At 41.1% G+C, this 19,395-nt stretch overlaps 1 protein-coding gene across 2 annotated transcripts in view; it reads right to left on the bottom strand.

The window, feature by feature from the left end:
• nfia (nuclear factor I/A) overlaps positions 1-19,027 on the bottom strand; it is a 147,269-nt gene extending 128,242 nt beyond the window's left edge. For both annotated transcript variants that reach the window (XM_063891604.1, XM_063891605.1), the window contains exon 1: positions 18,812-19,027. In XM_063891604.1, the coding sequence (XP_063747674.1) occupies positions 18,812-18,907 (96 nt within the window). In that variant the 5' untranslated portion in view covers positions 18,908-19,027. The remainder of the gene's footprint in view (positions 1-18,811) is intronic.
• Positions 19,028-19,395: the final 368 nt, after the last annotated feature.

The following is a 19,395-nucleotide window of genomic DNA, read 5'->3' as shown; positions in this document are numbered from 1 at the left end:
GATGAAAAGGGAAATGTAAACCCAGAATAAGATCTTAAGGCGTTTAACTTCATAAACGCCATTCACAAGTCTTTTGTGAACAATTGTAAATGTGACATGTTTGCTTTATGGAGGTAGACGTGCAGCTCAAAGGTCCCACTGCACAGCCAGTGCTCCTGTAGCATCATTCTATAGGGAGTGCTGTTTGGACCCTGTGTGACTGAAGCCCGCTGCCCTGCTGCTTATGGTGCCGGTACTGAACTGTGTTTGTGATCTCCAGCTGTGTCTCTGCCTCGTTCTCCTCATTTCACTGGATTAATTAAATCCGCTGCATAGTGATCCCATTTCATCAGCCTCAGATCTCTACCAGGCCTCTCCATTCACCCCCAAACTGACTCTTTTATGGGATGGACTCTGGACTATTTCAAAGTACGGTATTGAAAGTGTGTAGAAGCTTAAAAGTGGTTGGAGGCAGCAAAAGACAGTTCGGTTGGTCTGTACCTCTGATAGGTTTGTTATTTTCTAAGCTGTAATTTTGAAAACAAGATCCCTGCAACTAATCCAGACTTCACCACAAAGGACCCGACAGGATCCTCTGGGGTTTATAAGTCATGAGAACATTTACAATAGGTATTGAAAGTTGCAGGGCTTTAGAGGCCCCAGGAGCCTCATAGTCACTGCGTGAGAAAACATATTTTGGTACTCCAAATTTGTAAGTGATGTATTGCTCCACTATAGAAAATCCACCCAACCTGAAATATCATTATGGGCCAAAAGCAACATTTTCCCCAGGGCGGTCCAACAGGTCAATCCTGCCATGGGGTGGAAGAGTTCTACCAGCTAGATCAGAGGTGGCCAACCCTGCGGGTCTTTGCCCAGTATCATGCTGCTCCTCAGTTCATATCAAATTTTAATTGTGTGTGTGTGTGTTTTTTTGCAGTATCCAAGTTCACAAAGGGTTAACAACAAGTTCTAGACCAATCGTTACACAGACTTTTCGACACAAAAGTGCTTTAGCCAATCAGAATGCAGATCCTGCAGTACCGGAGGAGGGCTTTACTGCACTCACGATGTGACAGTGAAGGGAGATTTGCTCTGAACGGAGAAAATAACACTCAAATAAAACTGTAATAACTCAATGTAAAGTTTTCAAATCAAAACGGTCACACTTTGCAGTTGTAGATGTGTGTGAGAGGGCCTGCTCACGGAAAGCTGGCCACCGACACAGAAGGACTCCCGAGTTGCTGAATCCCGGTAACGAAATAAATAAGAGAAAGTGCATCTCTGTCAGCAGAGCTTCTGCCAGTCACAGGGTCAATGTTGAGATAGTTATCATGCGAAGATAATTATCTAAAATACACTTCATTTATTTTAAATAGCTATCATGAAGCAGTATTTGAACCAACCTTAGTCATGGGTTTGTTTTAAATACAAACATTGAAATATTCTTTACAAGCCAGATTTCAAGGCGATGAATGCCAACTTCAAAGTTCAAAGAAGCAACATGCAGTAATATAAAAGTAGTTTTCACATTATTCAGTGACAGTGTGTGAGAATGCACACAATCTTAATGGCTGACAATAACTGGCCTCTGGTCTTAATACTGATTTCTGTCAATATCATGGTGTGCCACATTTACAAGAAATCTGGCTGAGCAGAGGTATGTGTGACTGTCTGTGAGACGGAGTGTGTGTGTCTATTGGAGGGTGTGTCTTTGAATGAGTGTGTGTGTGTGTGTGTGTGTGTGTGTGTGTGTGTGTGTGTGTGTGTGTGTGTGTGTGTGTGTGTGTGTGTGTGTGTGTGTGTGTGTGTGTGTGTCAATTATTGTACATTTTTAGATTTCCATTTTCTATGTGTGAGAGATCGAGAGGGGCACAGAGGGAGAGAGTGAGGGATAACACCAGTGGCGTAGCTAGGCCTATTGTAGGTGGACTTTAGCCCACCTACAATGTTTAAAGCCCACCTAAAATGAACATTTTGAAATTGAAAAGAAAAATGTATATATATATATATTTTTATTTCTCATATTAGTGTTGAGAGTTGTGCCCCCTCCCCTTACCAAGACCACACAGTTCTATTAGATGTAGCCTCTTAATGTTGCTCTCAAAGTCCACCAGAAGCATGCAATTCCCTTTAAAATGTTTTTAAATATCTGCCCGGGGGACCATGCCCCCGGACCCCCCTAGAGGATGTGAAGTCCACCCCACCCAAACTTCAAAACCTAGCTATGCCCCTGGAGCACACAGAATTGGTGAGAGCAAAAGAGAGAGGGCAAGAGAGAGGTGTGGGGACATACATCCAGCTTATGTGTATGATTTGACTCTTTGCAGTAACACAGTCAAATAATTGGCTCTTCGACTCTGACAGGTTGGCCACCCCTGAGCAAGAGGGTTCAGGGTGGTACTGGTTGGACCCGACAGAATGTCCAGTTGGAGATTTGCATGGTTATCTTTTAAACTAGGATTGTCTGCCTGGTCATTGTCGGGCCCTAGCATGTATTTTGTTGTTGAATTGGATTATTTCAAGATTTTTAAGATTAACTTTGTTATATATTATTCATTATAACTTTATATTGGGACTGTAAGTTATCATTTTCATTGTAGGTATTGTTTTGTATTTTGATGACCTTGGAGGTACAATTGCTCCCTACACAAGTATGGAAGCCTTTTTGTTGGGCCAAAAATGCAGAATTGCCACGCCTGCCACCCATGCATAAGTCACTTAGACCAACCCAGTCTAAAAAGTCTGGCCGTATCAATGTTCCAACTCTTCAACTACTACTTCTGTGTTACACACACATCTTGATCTCTTTTCAAATTACAAATCCAAACTGATCTCCTTTCCAACTCCAAACACTACTAACTTGTGTAACTACAGTTCTACAGACTATGGATGACGACCAGAAATGCAGTAGAAAACCTGGATTTTTTGCGTCCAAACTCAAAAAAAGGACCTTTAACATACTCCGTTAAACCATGTTTCTGTAGTGGAACCCCAAGCCCGTTAAAGTAGTGGAGCTGTGGCCAGCGCAGGCCTGCAGGGCCACACTGGGACACCTAATCTGCTTCATTAAAGCTCCCAGTCGACCATCAGTGCTGAGCTCCCACAGGCCTCTCCAGTTTCAGCCCGTCCTGGGTCTCGCTCACCTGCAGCTGTACCTGCTCCATCAGTGAACTACAGCACTAAAACACTACATCAGGTTCAAATGATACAAACTTTTGAGGACGTTTTGACAGTTTTTTTTGTATCTTTCTTATTATTAATCCGATCCGAAGCTAAAGTTGCTGTCTAATGTTAAACAGTGGATCTATTTTTTTTCTATATTTTTTAAAACAGAAATGCAAAAATGAAAGCCTGAGAAAATGTACTCACAATAATCCTCCTAATCTGTCATGTAAAAAAGTAGTTATAGATTCATGGTTTGTGGAATAGGACCGCAGATTCATCAATCAGGACCAATCAGAGAGCCAGTGTTGTATTCCTCACTTTCAGTATAATTATTTACTCAAGAGGTTGAGAAAAAGGTTTTGTGATTTGTTAATACAATTATATCAGAAACAGAGTCTGCAGAGATGGAATATCCTTCAGTTGATCTGGTAATGGCTGCAGGTTCTGTTAGCAGATTGTTTCAGGTCTAGGAGAGTAAAGACTTTACTTGTTCCTCCACTGAAACCAGAATCGTCCCGTTAAAGCCCTCAGCGTGGAGAGAATCAGGAGGGGAAGATGGAAACAATTAGGAAGGAGCAGATGTAAGGCTGATTAGCAAAGAGGATGGATCCTCTGCAGGCCACAACAGAGCTGGATGGAAGCCCGACTGTGTGTGTGTGTGTGTGTGTGTGTGTGTGTGTGTGTGTGTGTGTGTGTTTTTACAGTCAGCTTAGATTTTCTGACTATTAGACTTCAGAAGAAAAGGTATTCAAGTCCACTACTAGGGATATAAAGACCCCACTTTCGAAATGTTTGCATTCAACTCTGTGGTGTCTCCGTGGTGTCTCCGTGGTCTAATGTCTCCCCCCTGCAGTGTGAAGCAGCTCGGCCTCAGGTTTGAGAAGTGTACAAATCCAGAGTTGCTGACTATTCAGTTTCTATTTTCTTTATGCCTGTGGGTGAGTGAGTCTATTACCTGTGTTTGAGCAAATATTTAGCAAAAGCAAATGTTCCCCATATTCTGCATTTAACAGCACTCTTCCTGTTTTCTTTATGTATGAGATTACTGATACAGATGGGAAGCAAGTGTGATACTATATCCAAGGTCAAGAAGGAGCATGAAACTCCAAAAGACATGATGTTTTACAAGTCCGTAAAATAGATTTTTATAGAAAACTGAAACCATGGCTAAGAACTAACAAAGTATATACAATTTGTACCACCAGTTTAGTAATGGAAGTAAAATGTGAAACTGTATTACTGTTTCTTCCCCCACAAACACAACGGAACTGCAGAGAGCATGTATCGGGCCGTGTGGCCTCCTGTCCCCACCCAACCCCCTGTGGCGGATTAAGTAAAGAGCCAGCTGTAGTGCTGGGGGGTGGAGTGGTCGGGGGCAATGGACATGCTGCCATCAGCCTCTCCAAGGTGACCCTTGGCGAAAGCTGGCTTCACATCTGTAGCCGAGCCCGGCCGCCCTGACCCCCATCAGGCGGCACCGGGCTCCTCTGTGCCCTCTTTGCCCTCCAGACAGGGATGGGGGAGAGGCCGCCTGGTGCACAGAGAGGAAAGGGGGGAGGGCAAGGAGGTAGTAGAGTAGAAACTCATCTGCAGATATTAGTCAATTCTGGAAAACGTACAATTGTGTTCAATACATTATAGAAATGACTTCTCTCTTGAATAGCTGCGCGTGGAAACTGTGGCTGTAGTAAATAAACGATGGTTATGGTAGGGGAACAAAAAAAAAAGGCTTTAGTTTAGACATATTATTTAAAACTAAAGGCACACCTTTCAGTTTGTCCATTTAGAATGATTAGGTGTGATGGAAAGAGGGTACAGGAGGAAGGGAGAGTCAGACGCAGCCCTGTCTGGTGAAGATCTTTAATGCACTTGTTGCACGTTCTTGTTTATATAAAAAGTGTTCAGACTCTTCCCATGCATCTAACCAATCAATTTTACTGCATCTGTAGCAATAAATAACTACAGGTTCAAGCGTAAGTATGCCAGTCTGTCTTTACTATATATACCTCAATGCTAACCCAACGCTCTGCTTTGAAAATACTACACTCAATGTCCTGAATTTTACTTGACTAAACCTCGTTAAGTAGCATCAAATGTCCTCATTATTCATAATGGACCCTTTCAGAGTCTTTCATTATGGAGCCTTCAAGGTGCACAACAGTATGATAAAGCCTGAGGCTAAAGTACGAGCACATGAGTACATGTAGTTGATAACTTCCAATCACTGTAGAAACAAGCACCGTGCACAGCCTCTATGCAGATCATGTTTATTGCTGCTTATCTGGTAGGATTTAATGACCCCTGGAACCCTCTCAAGGACCCCTGGAGGTCCTGGGACCCCATGTTGAGCCCCCCTGAATAAGGGAATGGAGAGGACATATTCCCTGTGTGTGTGTGTGTGTGTGTGTGTGTGTGTGTGTGTGTGTGTGTGTGTGTGTGTGTGTGTGTGTGTGTGTGTGTGTGTGTGTGTGCTTGTATGCCCCCAACAGCTGTTCGTCCTCTTGAGGTCACAGGGGGTGTTGTGGGGTTAGCAGCCCCCCCTGTCAGGGGTGTCGGCACAACACAGGGACAGGCTCGGCCGGACAGCCGTAAGTAATGGGGACCTGCATACACACAGGCACCACTCTGAATCAACTTAATTAGGAGAGGGAGGGGGGTGTTGTGTGTAGGTGTGTGTGGGAAGGGGGGAGGGGGGGTCTGGCCACAGAATAAAACTGAGAGTTTGTACACACACTGATGAAGATGTAATCACTCCACATTAGCGCTAATAAAGGAGTCCAGGAGGTATGCTGACTGTCCTTCAAATCTGTTCTCTTCTCTGGACGCTGTTCAACACCATGACACTCTTTCAGCAGCTTTCTCCTCTGAAATACATTTGCTAATTATCCTGTTTTCACATGGAGATTAAATGTGTGGCTGGAGGGTCTTCAATTAATAACTGTCATCATTACTTCTCTGCACTTTTGAAACTTTCCTGTGGCAGTGAGAGAGGATGTCGTTGAGGAAAACAACTTAAAGTCTTCTATGGTCTAAAGATATATAAATAGAGTTAAAGAAATAAGTGGAGACATCTATATTACAAATACTAAATAATAACTTTCTGTAGAAATATTTATTGGTGCTTCACACGGGTTTGGCTGATGCTTTTTTATTTTTATTTACAAATACTTAAAAATGAAAATGCTTTCTAATCCTTGATCTAGTTCTTATTACTCATAAATAAGTTAATTTCTGTTTTTTGATTAATATTAATAATTGTAACATATTACTAATAATATTGAGGACTGGATTTTTGGTCGGAGAAAAACACACCTTACCTTGGGTAATTGTGATGACATTTACCTGCATTATTTTTACAAAGCAAGCAACCAATGGATGAAAAATCTGCAGAGTGAACCATGGGGATAGCAATAGTCCAAATGAGCACGACCTGTATTAATCTTCAACAGTAACATCCTGCTTTAACAATGAGCGCAAGTGATAATAACCTTTGATTTAATATATATTAGTAAAATAGTCACAGCTTGGGACAGGGATTTCCTTTATGTTCCTGATTATCCCTGTACTTGTACTTTCACTTAAGTCACATTAGAACTGGTGTTACTGACCATCCCAGCATGTTGCATGGGGACGGCACCAGGCGTTACACTGACCGCTGTCTAATCACACTGATGTGCAAACATCTGGCTGCTTCACATAATCCCTCCAGCCTCTAATCACAATCCATTAAGTAGCACCTCTTGATTTTATCTCCATTTGTCTGATTGTTTATTCACTCGGATTGATATTAAAGCATTAATTGGTTAGTAAAATGCTCATCCTGGTTCAGCTTCTGGTAGGTCGGTGGTTTGTGGAGGGGACATTTGGATGTGATTAAAGGGACATTTCACAGCGCTCTACAGCTGCTGTGATCTGTAGCTTTGATAATCATTAATTAGAAAGAAGCTGTTAAATGTGCAGTTGTGTCTGAACAACCTGTACTCCTGTGTCCGGATGTAAAGTTACAACACACAGACCTGTTCCTCTGAGCCCATCCAGCTGTGGGGTCATTCTATTTGATTTCTGAATGAATGTGAGGATTGATCTTGCTTTTTTCCAGTCCACAGCACAGACCAACGACCAAAAGCCTAAATAAATGAACTTGATCACATTTGAAAAAAGGAAAAAAAAGGTACATAACCAGAATATTTTCTTCAGGGTAGCATGGGAGGTTGGTTTTGCTTGTTGACTGAACTTACATGTCAGCTCCAACCTAACATTTGTTGTCAACAGACAAATTGCCCTGAGATGTTCTCTACTGAACACAATCCTACTCCCCAGAGGATGAACCATTTAGATTTCCTACCTTAGAAACATGTCTTCAAACATTGCAGTAAACTAATTGTTACCTTGGCTCACAGTTCATTCAATTATTGTCCTTAAAAAATAATTCATCAGAGGGCAATTTATTAAGCATCAGGTCTCTCAGCGTAATTAAATGGGATTATGTTTGGTGTAATTACATTTATAATACAGTTTCCTTAATATCATGTGTTATTGGCTACTATATTAGTGAAGTGATTCATGCTAATAAATGTGTATAACTAAGTACATATATTTAAGCAGAATCTTTCCGAAATCATTTTTGGGTTGATAAAAAATGCTATCCTTTTGAGGACACTCAAAGGATGATTTTAAAATGTTTAGATTTTTATAGGAAGAGAAAAGAAAGCTTCTTAATACAATATGATCATTTCTGCTGCCATTCTATGGGCATTTAAACAAGAACGAAAACCCCTGGACTCAAAATGATGAGGAGGAAGAGGGAAAAAAGTCAGGAAAGATAATTTTCCTCCCTACTAAGTCAAATCTGCAGAACTTCCTGGGCTGATGGCTGTGTGACAAAACAGGTGATATTTACACAGGAGAAAAAAAATGGCATAAATCCATTTCTGCCAATCGAGAAAACAGCGAAAACCCAGAGCTGCTGCCTCGCTTTAAATGAAGACTGACACCTCTGCTGGCAGCCAAACACCCAATGGCTGCAGACCAAGAACGGTGTGCCATGCAGGAGATTGTCCACAACACTCACACACACACACACACACACACACACACACACACACACACACACACACACACACACATACACACACACACACAAAATACCAGATGGCGTTTCTAGATTCTGTTTCTTTTTTTCGTTTCTGTAAAACCACACGACACACAAATCAACAACACACATTGCAACTACAGACACCCCCTCTTTTTAGGACATAAGTCTTTTTGTGATTTAAATATGGAAATATCTGATCAGACAGGCAAAAAAGGAATATTTTTGTGTGAGTGATTTGTATTTATTTCAGTCAGTTTCAGACCTAATCGTTCGTCTGACTGACAACTGGACCTGGATTTGCTCAAAGTTGTGTGTGAAAAAAAAAACCGTTTACAATTAAAATAATGTATTAAAATTCTTACTAATAAAGGTAAAAGTATATACTTGAGGCACCGTGTATTCAGAATAATATATTTGTATATTTTTGGATTATAGTCATTGATGCATTCATGGGATCATCACTTGAATGTTGCACCTAGTAAATGTGGAGCACATTTAAACTGCTGGACAGCTGAACCCTTTCCCTGTAGAAGAAGTTGCATCATCATGAAAACTCAAATAAGGTGCCTGTAATTGAGTAAATGTACTTAGTAACACTACTGCTGGCTGTTCCTCTGAGGAGAGCCTGGCGCTGAGGCTGAGCACGCAGCCGAGAGGAGGCCTTCAGGGTTCTGCTTTTTCTATCCATCACTGGCTCTAATATTAACACAGGTAGTAACGTTCAGCCGGGGCAGAAAACTTTCAAAAGAGGAAAATATTAAGCATTTACACATAGTATTATATATACATAATGACTGCTTGACAATATATTTTAATACAGCAGAAATAGTGCTTGTAATGAAATATGTTGCTTGCGTTATATTTGTAGATTTAAGTATTTAATCATAGAAACTATACTTTTCCGAGTTAGATATGACTTAAGGAATGAGTGAATACAATTATAAACAGTATATTTAACTCAATAAAAATAAACTAGATTATAATACTTTAAAACGCGCTGTAAGGATTTGTTGTGGACAACTGTGTAATATTTTCAAGCTATGTTTTAGAGTTATGCTGTTCTCATTCATTCCTTTTTGGTGTTATAAATATAAATACTTAAATATCCTTTTATCTGCTTACGGCATCTTCATTATTTATGACCTATTTTAAAACACTTTTTAAAAAGAATATGTCCTTTTAATAATGCTTTTTTTAATTCACGCTGCTTATCTTGATAAATAACTCCTAATTATCACATTCAGGTTGTAGATGGAAACAAGCACTCATTCCCATTTACTTTTGCAGATTAAAATTGTGGCCCATTTGGGACGGAAGCTTTGCTCATGTGAGGCTCTCTGTAACATAGAGGGGGAGGGAGGGAGGGAGGGAGGGAGGGAGGGAGGGAGAGAGAGAGAGAGAGTAAGAGAGAGAGAGAGAGAGGTCAGGTCTGTTTGATACTGAGCCTCAACTGGCACAGAGCCACAACACAGAAAGACACAATGCTCACGTTGTTTAACAGGGTCCTTTAGGTTCAGAGGGGGGGCCGTACAGATACTATGTCCATACTCCTGTCCACCAAACACAGCAAACTGCCTATCAAAAGTATGGGAATGTATCTACTGTGTATTAAAGCCGGAAACCTCTTTTGAACAAAAACACACGAATGAGCCACACCTTCATTACCATGAACACACACTGACTCCATCCCACACACAATGTCCTGCTGCCACCAATACTCACTTAAGCACCACATGTGGATCAATCTGCCACTGAACACATGTGTTTGTTGATAAAAAACATATGTTAAGCAGCTGTTCTGGGAAATAATTGTACCCTTTTAAGTATTGTAACTTTATATTTAGGGTAGGGAGTTAAGAAACAGACAGGAAGTGACAAACATTGTCGGTCTAAACATGCCACAAACATTTGTTGACAGAACTATAAAATACGTATTTAGAATATCATCCGTCTTATCCTTGAACTGTTTGGGACATCATCATCGACATCATCATCATCAACATCATCATCACTGTCCTTTTGTTTCTTCTCCGAGCAGGACATCCAGCACACACACACACACACACACACACACACACACACACACACACACACACACACACACACACACACACACACACACACACACACACACACAAAACAACAAGCCACCGGCCTGAAGAAGAAGCAGCTGTCCTGGCAGGTAGCCATGTTTCTCCAGGGAGGAACAGACATGAGCAGGAGGTAGAGGAGGAGGAGGAGGAGGACAAAAAAGATGAAGAGGAAGAAGTTGGAGATGATGAGTAGAATGACAAAAACAACTGGAAAAGTAATTTAACAAAAGTAAAAAAATACTCAACAAGTCCTGAACATCTAACTGAAGTAGAGTTCAGTCCAGAATCTCTGACCTCTCTGACCTCTCTGTTTATCATCATTCTTTTTCATGTTGTTTAAGTCCTTGTCACTTTTTTTTAACGAACATCTTGTTTATTGTGCCCATAATGATCCTTGCCTTACAGATCTGCTCTGATTTGTTTATTAATATTATTATTATTTGTATCTCTATTTGCTACATAAAAACTATTTTATTTAACAAATCACAATTGAATCTGTCAATGTCCTGTCCGTACGCTGGATGTAGTTTGGATTATTCATTATTAGATATTATCAATTTGATTTTAAATATTGACCAAATGATTGTTTGGGGTGATTGTGTGTGTGGGTGTGTGTGAGAGAGAAAGAGAGAGAGAGAGAGAGACATAGAGTATCCTGTATCTGTGTTGGTCTCGATGTTGAGGCGTCAGCAGTAGGTCAGAGGTCAGAGGCAGATGATCCTCTGGATACAGTAACACACTGCACAGTAAACTCTCTCTCACACACACACACACACACACACACACACACACACACACACACACACACACACACACACACACACACACACACACACACACACACACACACACACACACACACACATTTCGGCCCTGCTTGTTTACATCAATACATTTGTCGCAGAGCTAACATGTTAGCACTGATGGCTCTGAGCACTGTAGCTGTTAGTGTCGTTAGGGGCAGCAGGATTAATCACATCATGGATGAGTGCAACATCCAAACTGCACAAAGTCAGGGCGACCGCATTCTGTTTCTAATGTTAAATGCAAACTGGAGCGCTGTGAATACGGTCCTGATAAACCCTGTTGTAGCGCGCATGTGCAGTGTGAAGGTTGAGTTCAATGGCCCAGTAAAGAATGTGAATCCTCTTCATTTTAAATAAATGAATTCACAAAAAAAAATCACACTATGATAATTTTGACATATTTTTAAATAAATATGTTAGTAATGTTTCAAAACTGGTAATTCTGTCAAATACTGCGAATCATGTGGTAATTCAAATAATGGCAATTGATAGTTTTTCAAAATGTGGTGTACATAATTGTGCAATTGTGTATATAACTACGACCCAGCGGGGAAGCCACCTCCATGAGAGAAGGCAACCTTAGACTGTGAATCGTATATGCTCTGAATGTCGGATTTAGACCTTTAGATATATTAAAACAAATAACCAAAATAATTACTTAATAAAAACAATAGGTCATTAAAACATTGTTATTTGGACAAAACACACATTTTTTAAATTTGGAATTTAAATTAAAAGTGCGTGTGGGTCGTGTCTGCTAGGTATTAGACCAGAGAACTTGCCTCTCCCTGACATCGTTCCTGGAATGACTTCTCACACAAAGCTCCTCTAGCTCTTCCCCCATCTCCGCTGTTCAGCTGCCACTGAGCAAAGCTGCTGCCAAAACCAACAGCAGGAACAAAACCCCCTCAGCACCCAGCATTCACCTTCCCACTGCTCCACTCACTCTACTTTAGACTCCAAATCTGGACAATACGTCAGTCTGGCATTTTCTAAAGCTATTCAATCATTCGGCAAGCAGATCTGAAGTATACTGGTCTCCAAATGTTCCAGTATCAGTGGAGTGGAAGAAGTCAACGATCTGCACCGACCCCTGACCCCGAACCCATCCTTTGGATGAATGGGAACACAGACTGAGCCAGACCCGATCAGCCAACATCAGTTGAGGACCTCAGTAATGCTCTTGTGACTGAAAGGGATCAAACCCCTGCAGCAGGTCCATGACATTAATATCATAAATGGCTTCCTTATGTAAATGTCCACATACTCTTGGACATGGACTATACCTTTAAAGAATACTGTGGCAGTATGGGTAACTTTAGATTTTGTCCCCTGACAGGAGGAAATAAAAAGAATCTTCCCTCCGGACTGAGGGAGCTGCTCCTCAGCTCCTCGTCAGGTCGGCTGGGTTTCGCCTCAGTCGCCTCGGGATCGGCTTTCACTCACTAAGTCCAGCAGCAAAGCAGCGGATATTACAGCCTCAAGCCCCCGCTCACTTATTGGACCAAACAACTGAAATAAAGAAGCTGCAGAGCCAGCCGCTCTGCTTGGCATGAGAGAGAGTCAGAGCACCTGGTCGGGTCATCCTGCTTTAAGAGACTCTCCTGAAGAGAAACTCAGATGGTGCCCTGCCGCCTGTCTGAAGAGCAGCTATCACAAACTGCAGTACATTTGACACTTCTGTACAATCCTCAACCATCTCCAGCAACAAATGACTGGCTGTAGAAAGTACAAGTTACAAAACATGTGACTGAATCGGCCGTGGTTCATCAAAATTGAAAGTAGCCATAAATAGAGAAGATACATTTGTTAAATAAAATATTAAAATACTTCAAATGTAAAATAAAAATAGGGAAAGGAAAGACAAAAGTAAAGAAAAGAAAACATTTCAAAAAAGATAGAGTGAAGATTATAATGAGTACAATTGAGTAAGGAAAGAAAGATGAAGAGAAGGAAGGAAAAACTGACAGAAGGACAAAAGAATAAAGAAGGGAGAAGGAAAGAAATTAGGAAAGTAATGACAGATCAAGAAAGAACAGGAAAAATAGGAGGATACAAAAGCATTTCAAAAGGAAGAAAAGAGAGAAAAAAGAATGGAAGGAAAGGGAGGAAATAAAGGAAAGAAAGAATGATGGGAAAGATTAAGAGAAGGAATAATGACCAAAGGACAGGAAACAAACAGAAGGAAGAAAGAAGAAAAGAAAGTATAGGTGATGAGAGGAGTGAGTCATGTCCGCTGGTCGCTGACAGCCTGAGACACGCCGGGAGCCTGAGGACTTGATATGTCCTCACACTTTCCACACCACAGGAAGACCACAGGAGGACGAGAGAGTGCCAGGACAATGGACAGAGTGAGAGAGAGAGGAACAGAGAACACAGAGGATTCAGGAAGTTCAAGCAGACAATCTAATCCCCCAATTTCCTCCTCTCTAATCATCTCTACCGCTCATGGCTCTCTTCAAATTGGAAACATCTTTTGCACAATATGACACTCCCTCAGTAACACACACACACACACACACACACACACACACACACACACACACACACACACACACACACACACACACACACACACACACACACACACACACACACACACCCTCCCGTGTTGACTCAGTGTGGACTCTGCAGTGCTGAAAAGGTAAAATTAAAATGTGACTCATCAGCTGACTGACAGACAGCCAAACTATGAATAACAGCAAGGTCACATCTTTAATTGCAAGGAACAGTCCACCATTTTCTGGTTTTCTCTGGTGAGAATTTATCCGTTTCACCTAAGTGTGGAGTCCAGAACAACTCCCAAAGAAACCTCTGACCAGCAGGACTGGAGTGAAAGATAAACATGACTGGACACTGGCAGTCATGTTTATGATATGGGATATAGGGGAAGCAAAGTTATTCTTCAAACTTAAAAAACAAGAGAGATATAAATGTATTCTAGTGTTAGCCCTGTTGGAATCCGAGCTGAGCACAGACTGACACATATAAGTGTTAACCTCTGAAGGGTACACTGAGGTGACTCAGAGAAAAACGGACATTGAATAAAAGAAAAATAAATTACTTCTGATTCTGATTCTGAAAGCACAGTAGCACCTAATCACAATGACAATGATCGGGGACTGGAAAACAAATTCAACATCAAAATTCCAACAGTATTCTCCTGTCATTCAGCACAGAATAGGGAACAGACTCAATTCAAAGAAGCTTGAATCGTTTCATTGTAATTCAAGTAAACTATCTCAATTGTAAAGAATTTGACATTGTAGCACAACAGGCAACATAACTGCTGGCGTTATACTCCTTTTTATTTCGTTATGGAATGACCTGCTCTCAGTATACTGCTCTCTGAACGATCCTGTGTGTCTGGTAGAGCGGTGCAGGTGCTTTGGCCTGCAGTCCAGGATATATTGTGTGTTTCTCATAACCCTTGGAATAAGGTGTGTAACAGTATGGCAACCAATGACTTCTGAATCATCGACATTTGAAAAGAAGCCTCTGCTGCGAGTTTTCGTTTTGCCTATCTCATCAATGTTGGTATGTGTCAGGGTCATGGGAAAGTCTGGCTAATGAACTGGACCTCACACAGACCTCCAACTCAGCGATCCAGCGTCAGACCACTACAATCGGATGACTCAGAGTGTCATTCCCGGCTGGCCTCCCCACAGCCAAACAGATTGGGAGGGATAGCTGCATTCAGGACGCCAACAAAGAACATTTCCAATCATTATTACTAATTATCACACAATTCTTTTGTGTTTTTAACTTAAGATCCCATACTCAAAGTACACTAAAACATCCAAGCCTATCTGAACCTTTTTGAAGCTATAACCTGCCACACATTCCTGTCAAGTAGCAGCTAATGTTCTCAATAGAACATAAAAGGGATATAGAGCATAAAATCAAAAGGAACAAAACCCAAGATCAAATTAATAGCAAAAATCTCTATCTTTGTTACCTTACTTTAAATGTTAAGTATACAACAACTCCTACAAAGTGTCTGGATCTGGATACTTGTTTATGTGGGACAAAGAATGTGGTCATGGTTAACAGAGAGGTATGAGACTGAAAACAAACAGCGCTCTAACACTGAGGATCCATCTATCCTCCTCCTGCATTCATGTTCAATGTACGCACAACCACAAGAGGTCAGATAACTAAAACAAAAACAACGAATGCTATCAGGACACTGACTGACACCGAGCACCTTGTGTACTTAAAAAAACATGTTTTTCTCCTCCTGTAAGTATTATGTCTACCACTAATGGTGTTTGACATAAAGACGATTATGTGTGAGGATGTAAGAGATGGACTGAACAAATGTTTTAATAACTGATCAATTCCACCTTAAGCCATCCACAATTCGTGTTCAGAAAAACAAAATGAAACTTTAAGATGAAACAGAGAGGAGATATAAATGGATACAAAAAAAATATGAATATTCCAAAAGCTCAACACAAGTTGAATTACTATTAAATATAAATATATATATATAAAATTGCATACAAGAGCACACTGGACAGATATGTATATATTAAGAGTGTGTGAGAGTGTTTGTGTGTGTGTGTGTGCGTGTGTGTGAGGGGGGGGGGTCTGCTCACGGACAAATAGATTATGGGGCCACCCCTTGTACTAGCGCAGAAATCCAATTATCCCCTGTGGTGAATGAATGCAACGCACACACAGCCGCAGCTTCATCGATAGAGTGTGTTCTCTCTCAGATGTTCTCTTGCTGAAACTCTCTAATTGGTTCGCGTGAGGAGTTTTCAGGTTTTGATAATATATAATCATTACATATAAATTACAAAAATGTTATTGTTTAACAAATACATGCTAATTTATCTCCAGGGAAAAAATCCAGTAATTATTATTTATAATCCTATATATAAGTGTCTGCTCTGGGTCTGCCGGGACTCTTCACACTGGCCTCACATGTTAATATTAATACGATCTGATGACTGTAGTTCAGCTGCTTTACAGCCCGTTACTGTAAGCCTGAATATTCAGCAGCTATATATACAAACTGGAAGAGATTCAAGTGTGATTATTCATGTGTTTCATTTTAATATAACTGTACTATTGTGGTGATCCACAGAAGCAGGAAAACATTCAGCGATTAAATGTGAATGTTAAGATGAGATGGTATTAACAGAACAGACTGAAGAAAAGAGGAAGAAATTTAGAAAATGTGTATTTTAAGTTGACAATTTAACATGCATTCATATAATATATATAGGTCTTTGTGTGAGGGACATGCTGCTTTTCTAAGTGACATCATATCAGGTGATGGTGTGAGAATTCTAATTGCAGAATGACACATTTTATTTTTATGGTATTCAAAACAATGTAGTATTTTTCATGGTTAAAAATACATATTAACCTCAACGACAAAATGGCTAAAATTTGGGATTACTAATATCAATACTTACGTGAACAAATAAACAAAGTACAACAGTATCAAACTGTATTTTTATGCGGTGATAGAACATCTTTATATATAAATATGATTAAATAACTAAATAACAACATTTAAAATCTATCCGACCTGAAAGGAATCATCACAGCTGCTTTTTATATTGAGGCAGATAATCCTCTTTGTGCTTTCAGACACTTTAACCTCTCTGCTGCTCCGGACTCTCATGGAGAAGCCCGGGCCGACTTAGGTCCGACCAATTACCCGGCTGTGGTCGTTTAGCGGAGGAGCGCTAGTGATATTCAGATAAAATATATAGAACTGTTCATAATAATGTGCTTGTTTTTCTTTGTTAAAATTTTTTAATTTTCAAAGAGGGGGTGAATTGTTTTTTTGATGGATATGGCACTGTACTTCCAAAATCAAGCAAGAAAAAAAAATGCAATTACATTTAAAAATATTATGATAATAATAAAGATGCAGCAGCACAACATTTGAATGTATTTTAAAAGGCAAGTCCATCATTTTGTAATGAAGCCTTAAAGCATATCTACAGAAATATACATAATCTAAAAATATATATATATTTTAAAGATTAAAAATGTGTGTTTTGCATTTGAAGGAAAAGCTGACTTTTTAAGGTAAGATCTTTAATGTGTTAAATTTGCACACATAAAATTATAACTGCAGCAACTTCATATAATTTACATCATATTTGAGAAACATAATCTAAACCCAGTCTGTCTGTGGTGACCCCTTAAATTATATCTATCCGGGGTTAAAATGTATTAATTATAAAATGTACAGCATTATTGTCAAAGTTTTCTGAAATACAAATATCTTCACAGACAAACAGCAAAACATATATATAGCCTACATCTAAATATCATAATGCTTTTTTTCCCCTTAAACTGCAGATTTGATCTAATTATTAATAATATAATGTTTGTGTACCAAATATTTTAATAAATAAATTCTCGTCCAGCCGTGCTGCCCGGCATATTCAGACCTCCTGCCGGCACACACACAGCCGGGAACAAAACTCTCCCACCCACCAACTGAGACTCCACACACACATGCTCTCTCCTCGGACCCTGAGCACATAGCCACGGCAGACTAAACCCAAACCCCCCCGCATCCAACATCCACGGCGCTGTACAGCGGCTGGTGGTGGGCTGCATGGTGAAAGTGTGCGTGTGTGCATTTAGGGGACGGGGGGATTGACTGAGAGGAATTCTCAAAGTTCACAGCCCTGTTACGGAGAGGATAAAGCCGCCTTTGTGTATCTGGCAACACAAGTCTTTTTGAGTCTGCAAGAGGAGAGGAACCTGCAGCGTCCATGCACCAAAACCCTCCCCAGCATCCCTCCATGGGCAGAAAGTGTTAAATGTAACGGCGACAGTAATAATGAGCTGTCCTCTAACGAACTCTCAGCACTGGGGGCTCTTTCATCTTTCTGGCTCATTTGGACAAGCCGCCAACAATAGACTATTGTGAGCCACCCTTTCCCCCTCCTTGTCTCTCAGCGGAGTCACCAAACTGCCCCTCAACCCCCCTCTGTCGGCCAGCTTCTCCCCTCTTGGACTTCGCCTTAACCCCCCCTTAATTCTCCACTTCAACCACCAGAGCAGTGACAGGGGTGTCAAAGGTCGGCTGGCCTCGCTGACCATAGCAAGCTGCTAAATGTGATCCCGGCACTGCAGCCGGAGCCCGGCATGTCCCGGGACACCACCGCTAAGCGGGTGTAAGAGAGAGGCAGGCGTGAGTGTTGGTTCCCTGGTGCGATGTAATTGTCACGGCGACGGATATGTGTCAGAGCTCAGGAGCCAAGCATCATTTTCAGCTCTGGCATTTAAAAAAAAAAAAACATTACAGGATTTCTTGTCCTTGCGGAAGTTTCCTGTGAATGATTTTGAGTAAAAAAATTGAGAGGAGGCACAGAACAAACCCCCGATCGTGGCTGCAGCCCTGAGCTGGCACCCCTTCTGCTAACGGGACAAGACAAGAGAGCTTAGCGAGGGGGCGGCGGACACGGGACGCTGACAGATAAAAACAATAAACAGCCGGAGTGGGTGACAAATCCAGGACTTTTTTTTGGGAAGTAAAACATAAAGCTGCTATGTGGTGCGGTGTTTCTGAAAGACACACCAAGAACAAGGAAGAGAAAGAGGAGGAGGGGATGTTCCTCTTTTGGTTGAAGAAAAAAGGAGGAAGGAGAAGAAAGCGATAAAAAAAAGAAAATGTTGTGCCAACTTACCATCCACCAGGTCCTGGCTGAGATGTCGTAGCAGAGCTGCCATTTGATGGAGCCTTCTGTGGTTTTCCCTGCCATTACGCTGTCAGCAAGCTTCATCTGATGCGAGTGCGCTCACCGGAGATAAGACACCTAATTGAGAAAACATTTGCACTGGCATGTTGGGCAACATGTAGCCTGCTCCATACCATATGGAATCATGGGTAAAAAGAAAAAAAAAAAGCTCCTTGACAATGAACCAATCTCATGCAGACCCCGTGGCAAGGTGAGCGGCAGTCATCTGCTCAGAGAGGGAAAACACACACCCCCTTACACTCACATATACACACACTGAAGCACTCTCACTCACACACACACACACACACACACACACACACACACACACACACACACACACACACACACACACACACACACACACACACACACACACACACACACACACACACACAGCAGAGCAGAATGATGAGCGTTTTTTCCGCATCGCCGTACGCCTCGGGTCGCTTCACCCTTCTTTTTTCTTCCTCCTCGGGTATAATTAGGGCTTGTTCTTCATTATCAGCATCACCACCAGGAACACGAGAAAG

Source organism: Eleginops maclovinus, chromosome 9 (genome assembly GCF_036324505.1).
Source record: "Eleginops maclovinus isolate JMC-PN-2008 ecotype Puerto Natales chromosome 9, JC_Emac_rtc_rv5, whole genome shotgun sequence".
In the NCBI taxonomy this organism is placed as follows: Eukaryota; Metazoa; Chordata; class Actinopteri; order Perciformes; family Eleginopidae; genus Eleginops; species Eleginops maclovinus.
Note: the sequence above shows the minus strand (reverse complement) of the source record. Positions and strands in the feature narration are given on the sequence as shown.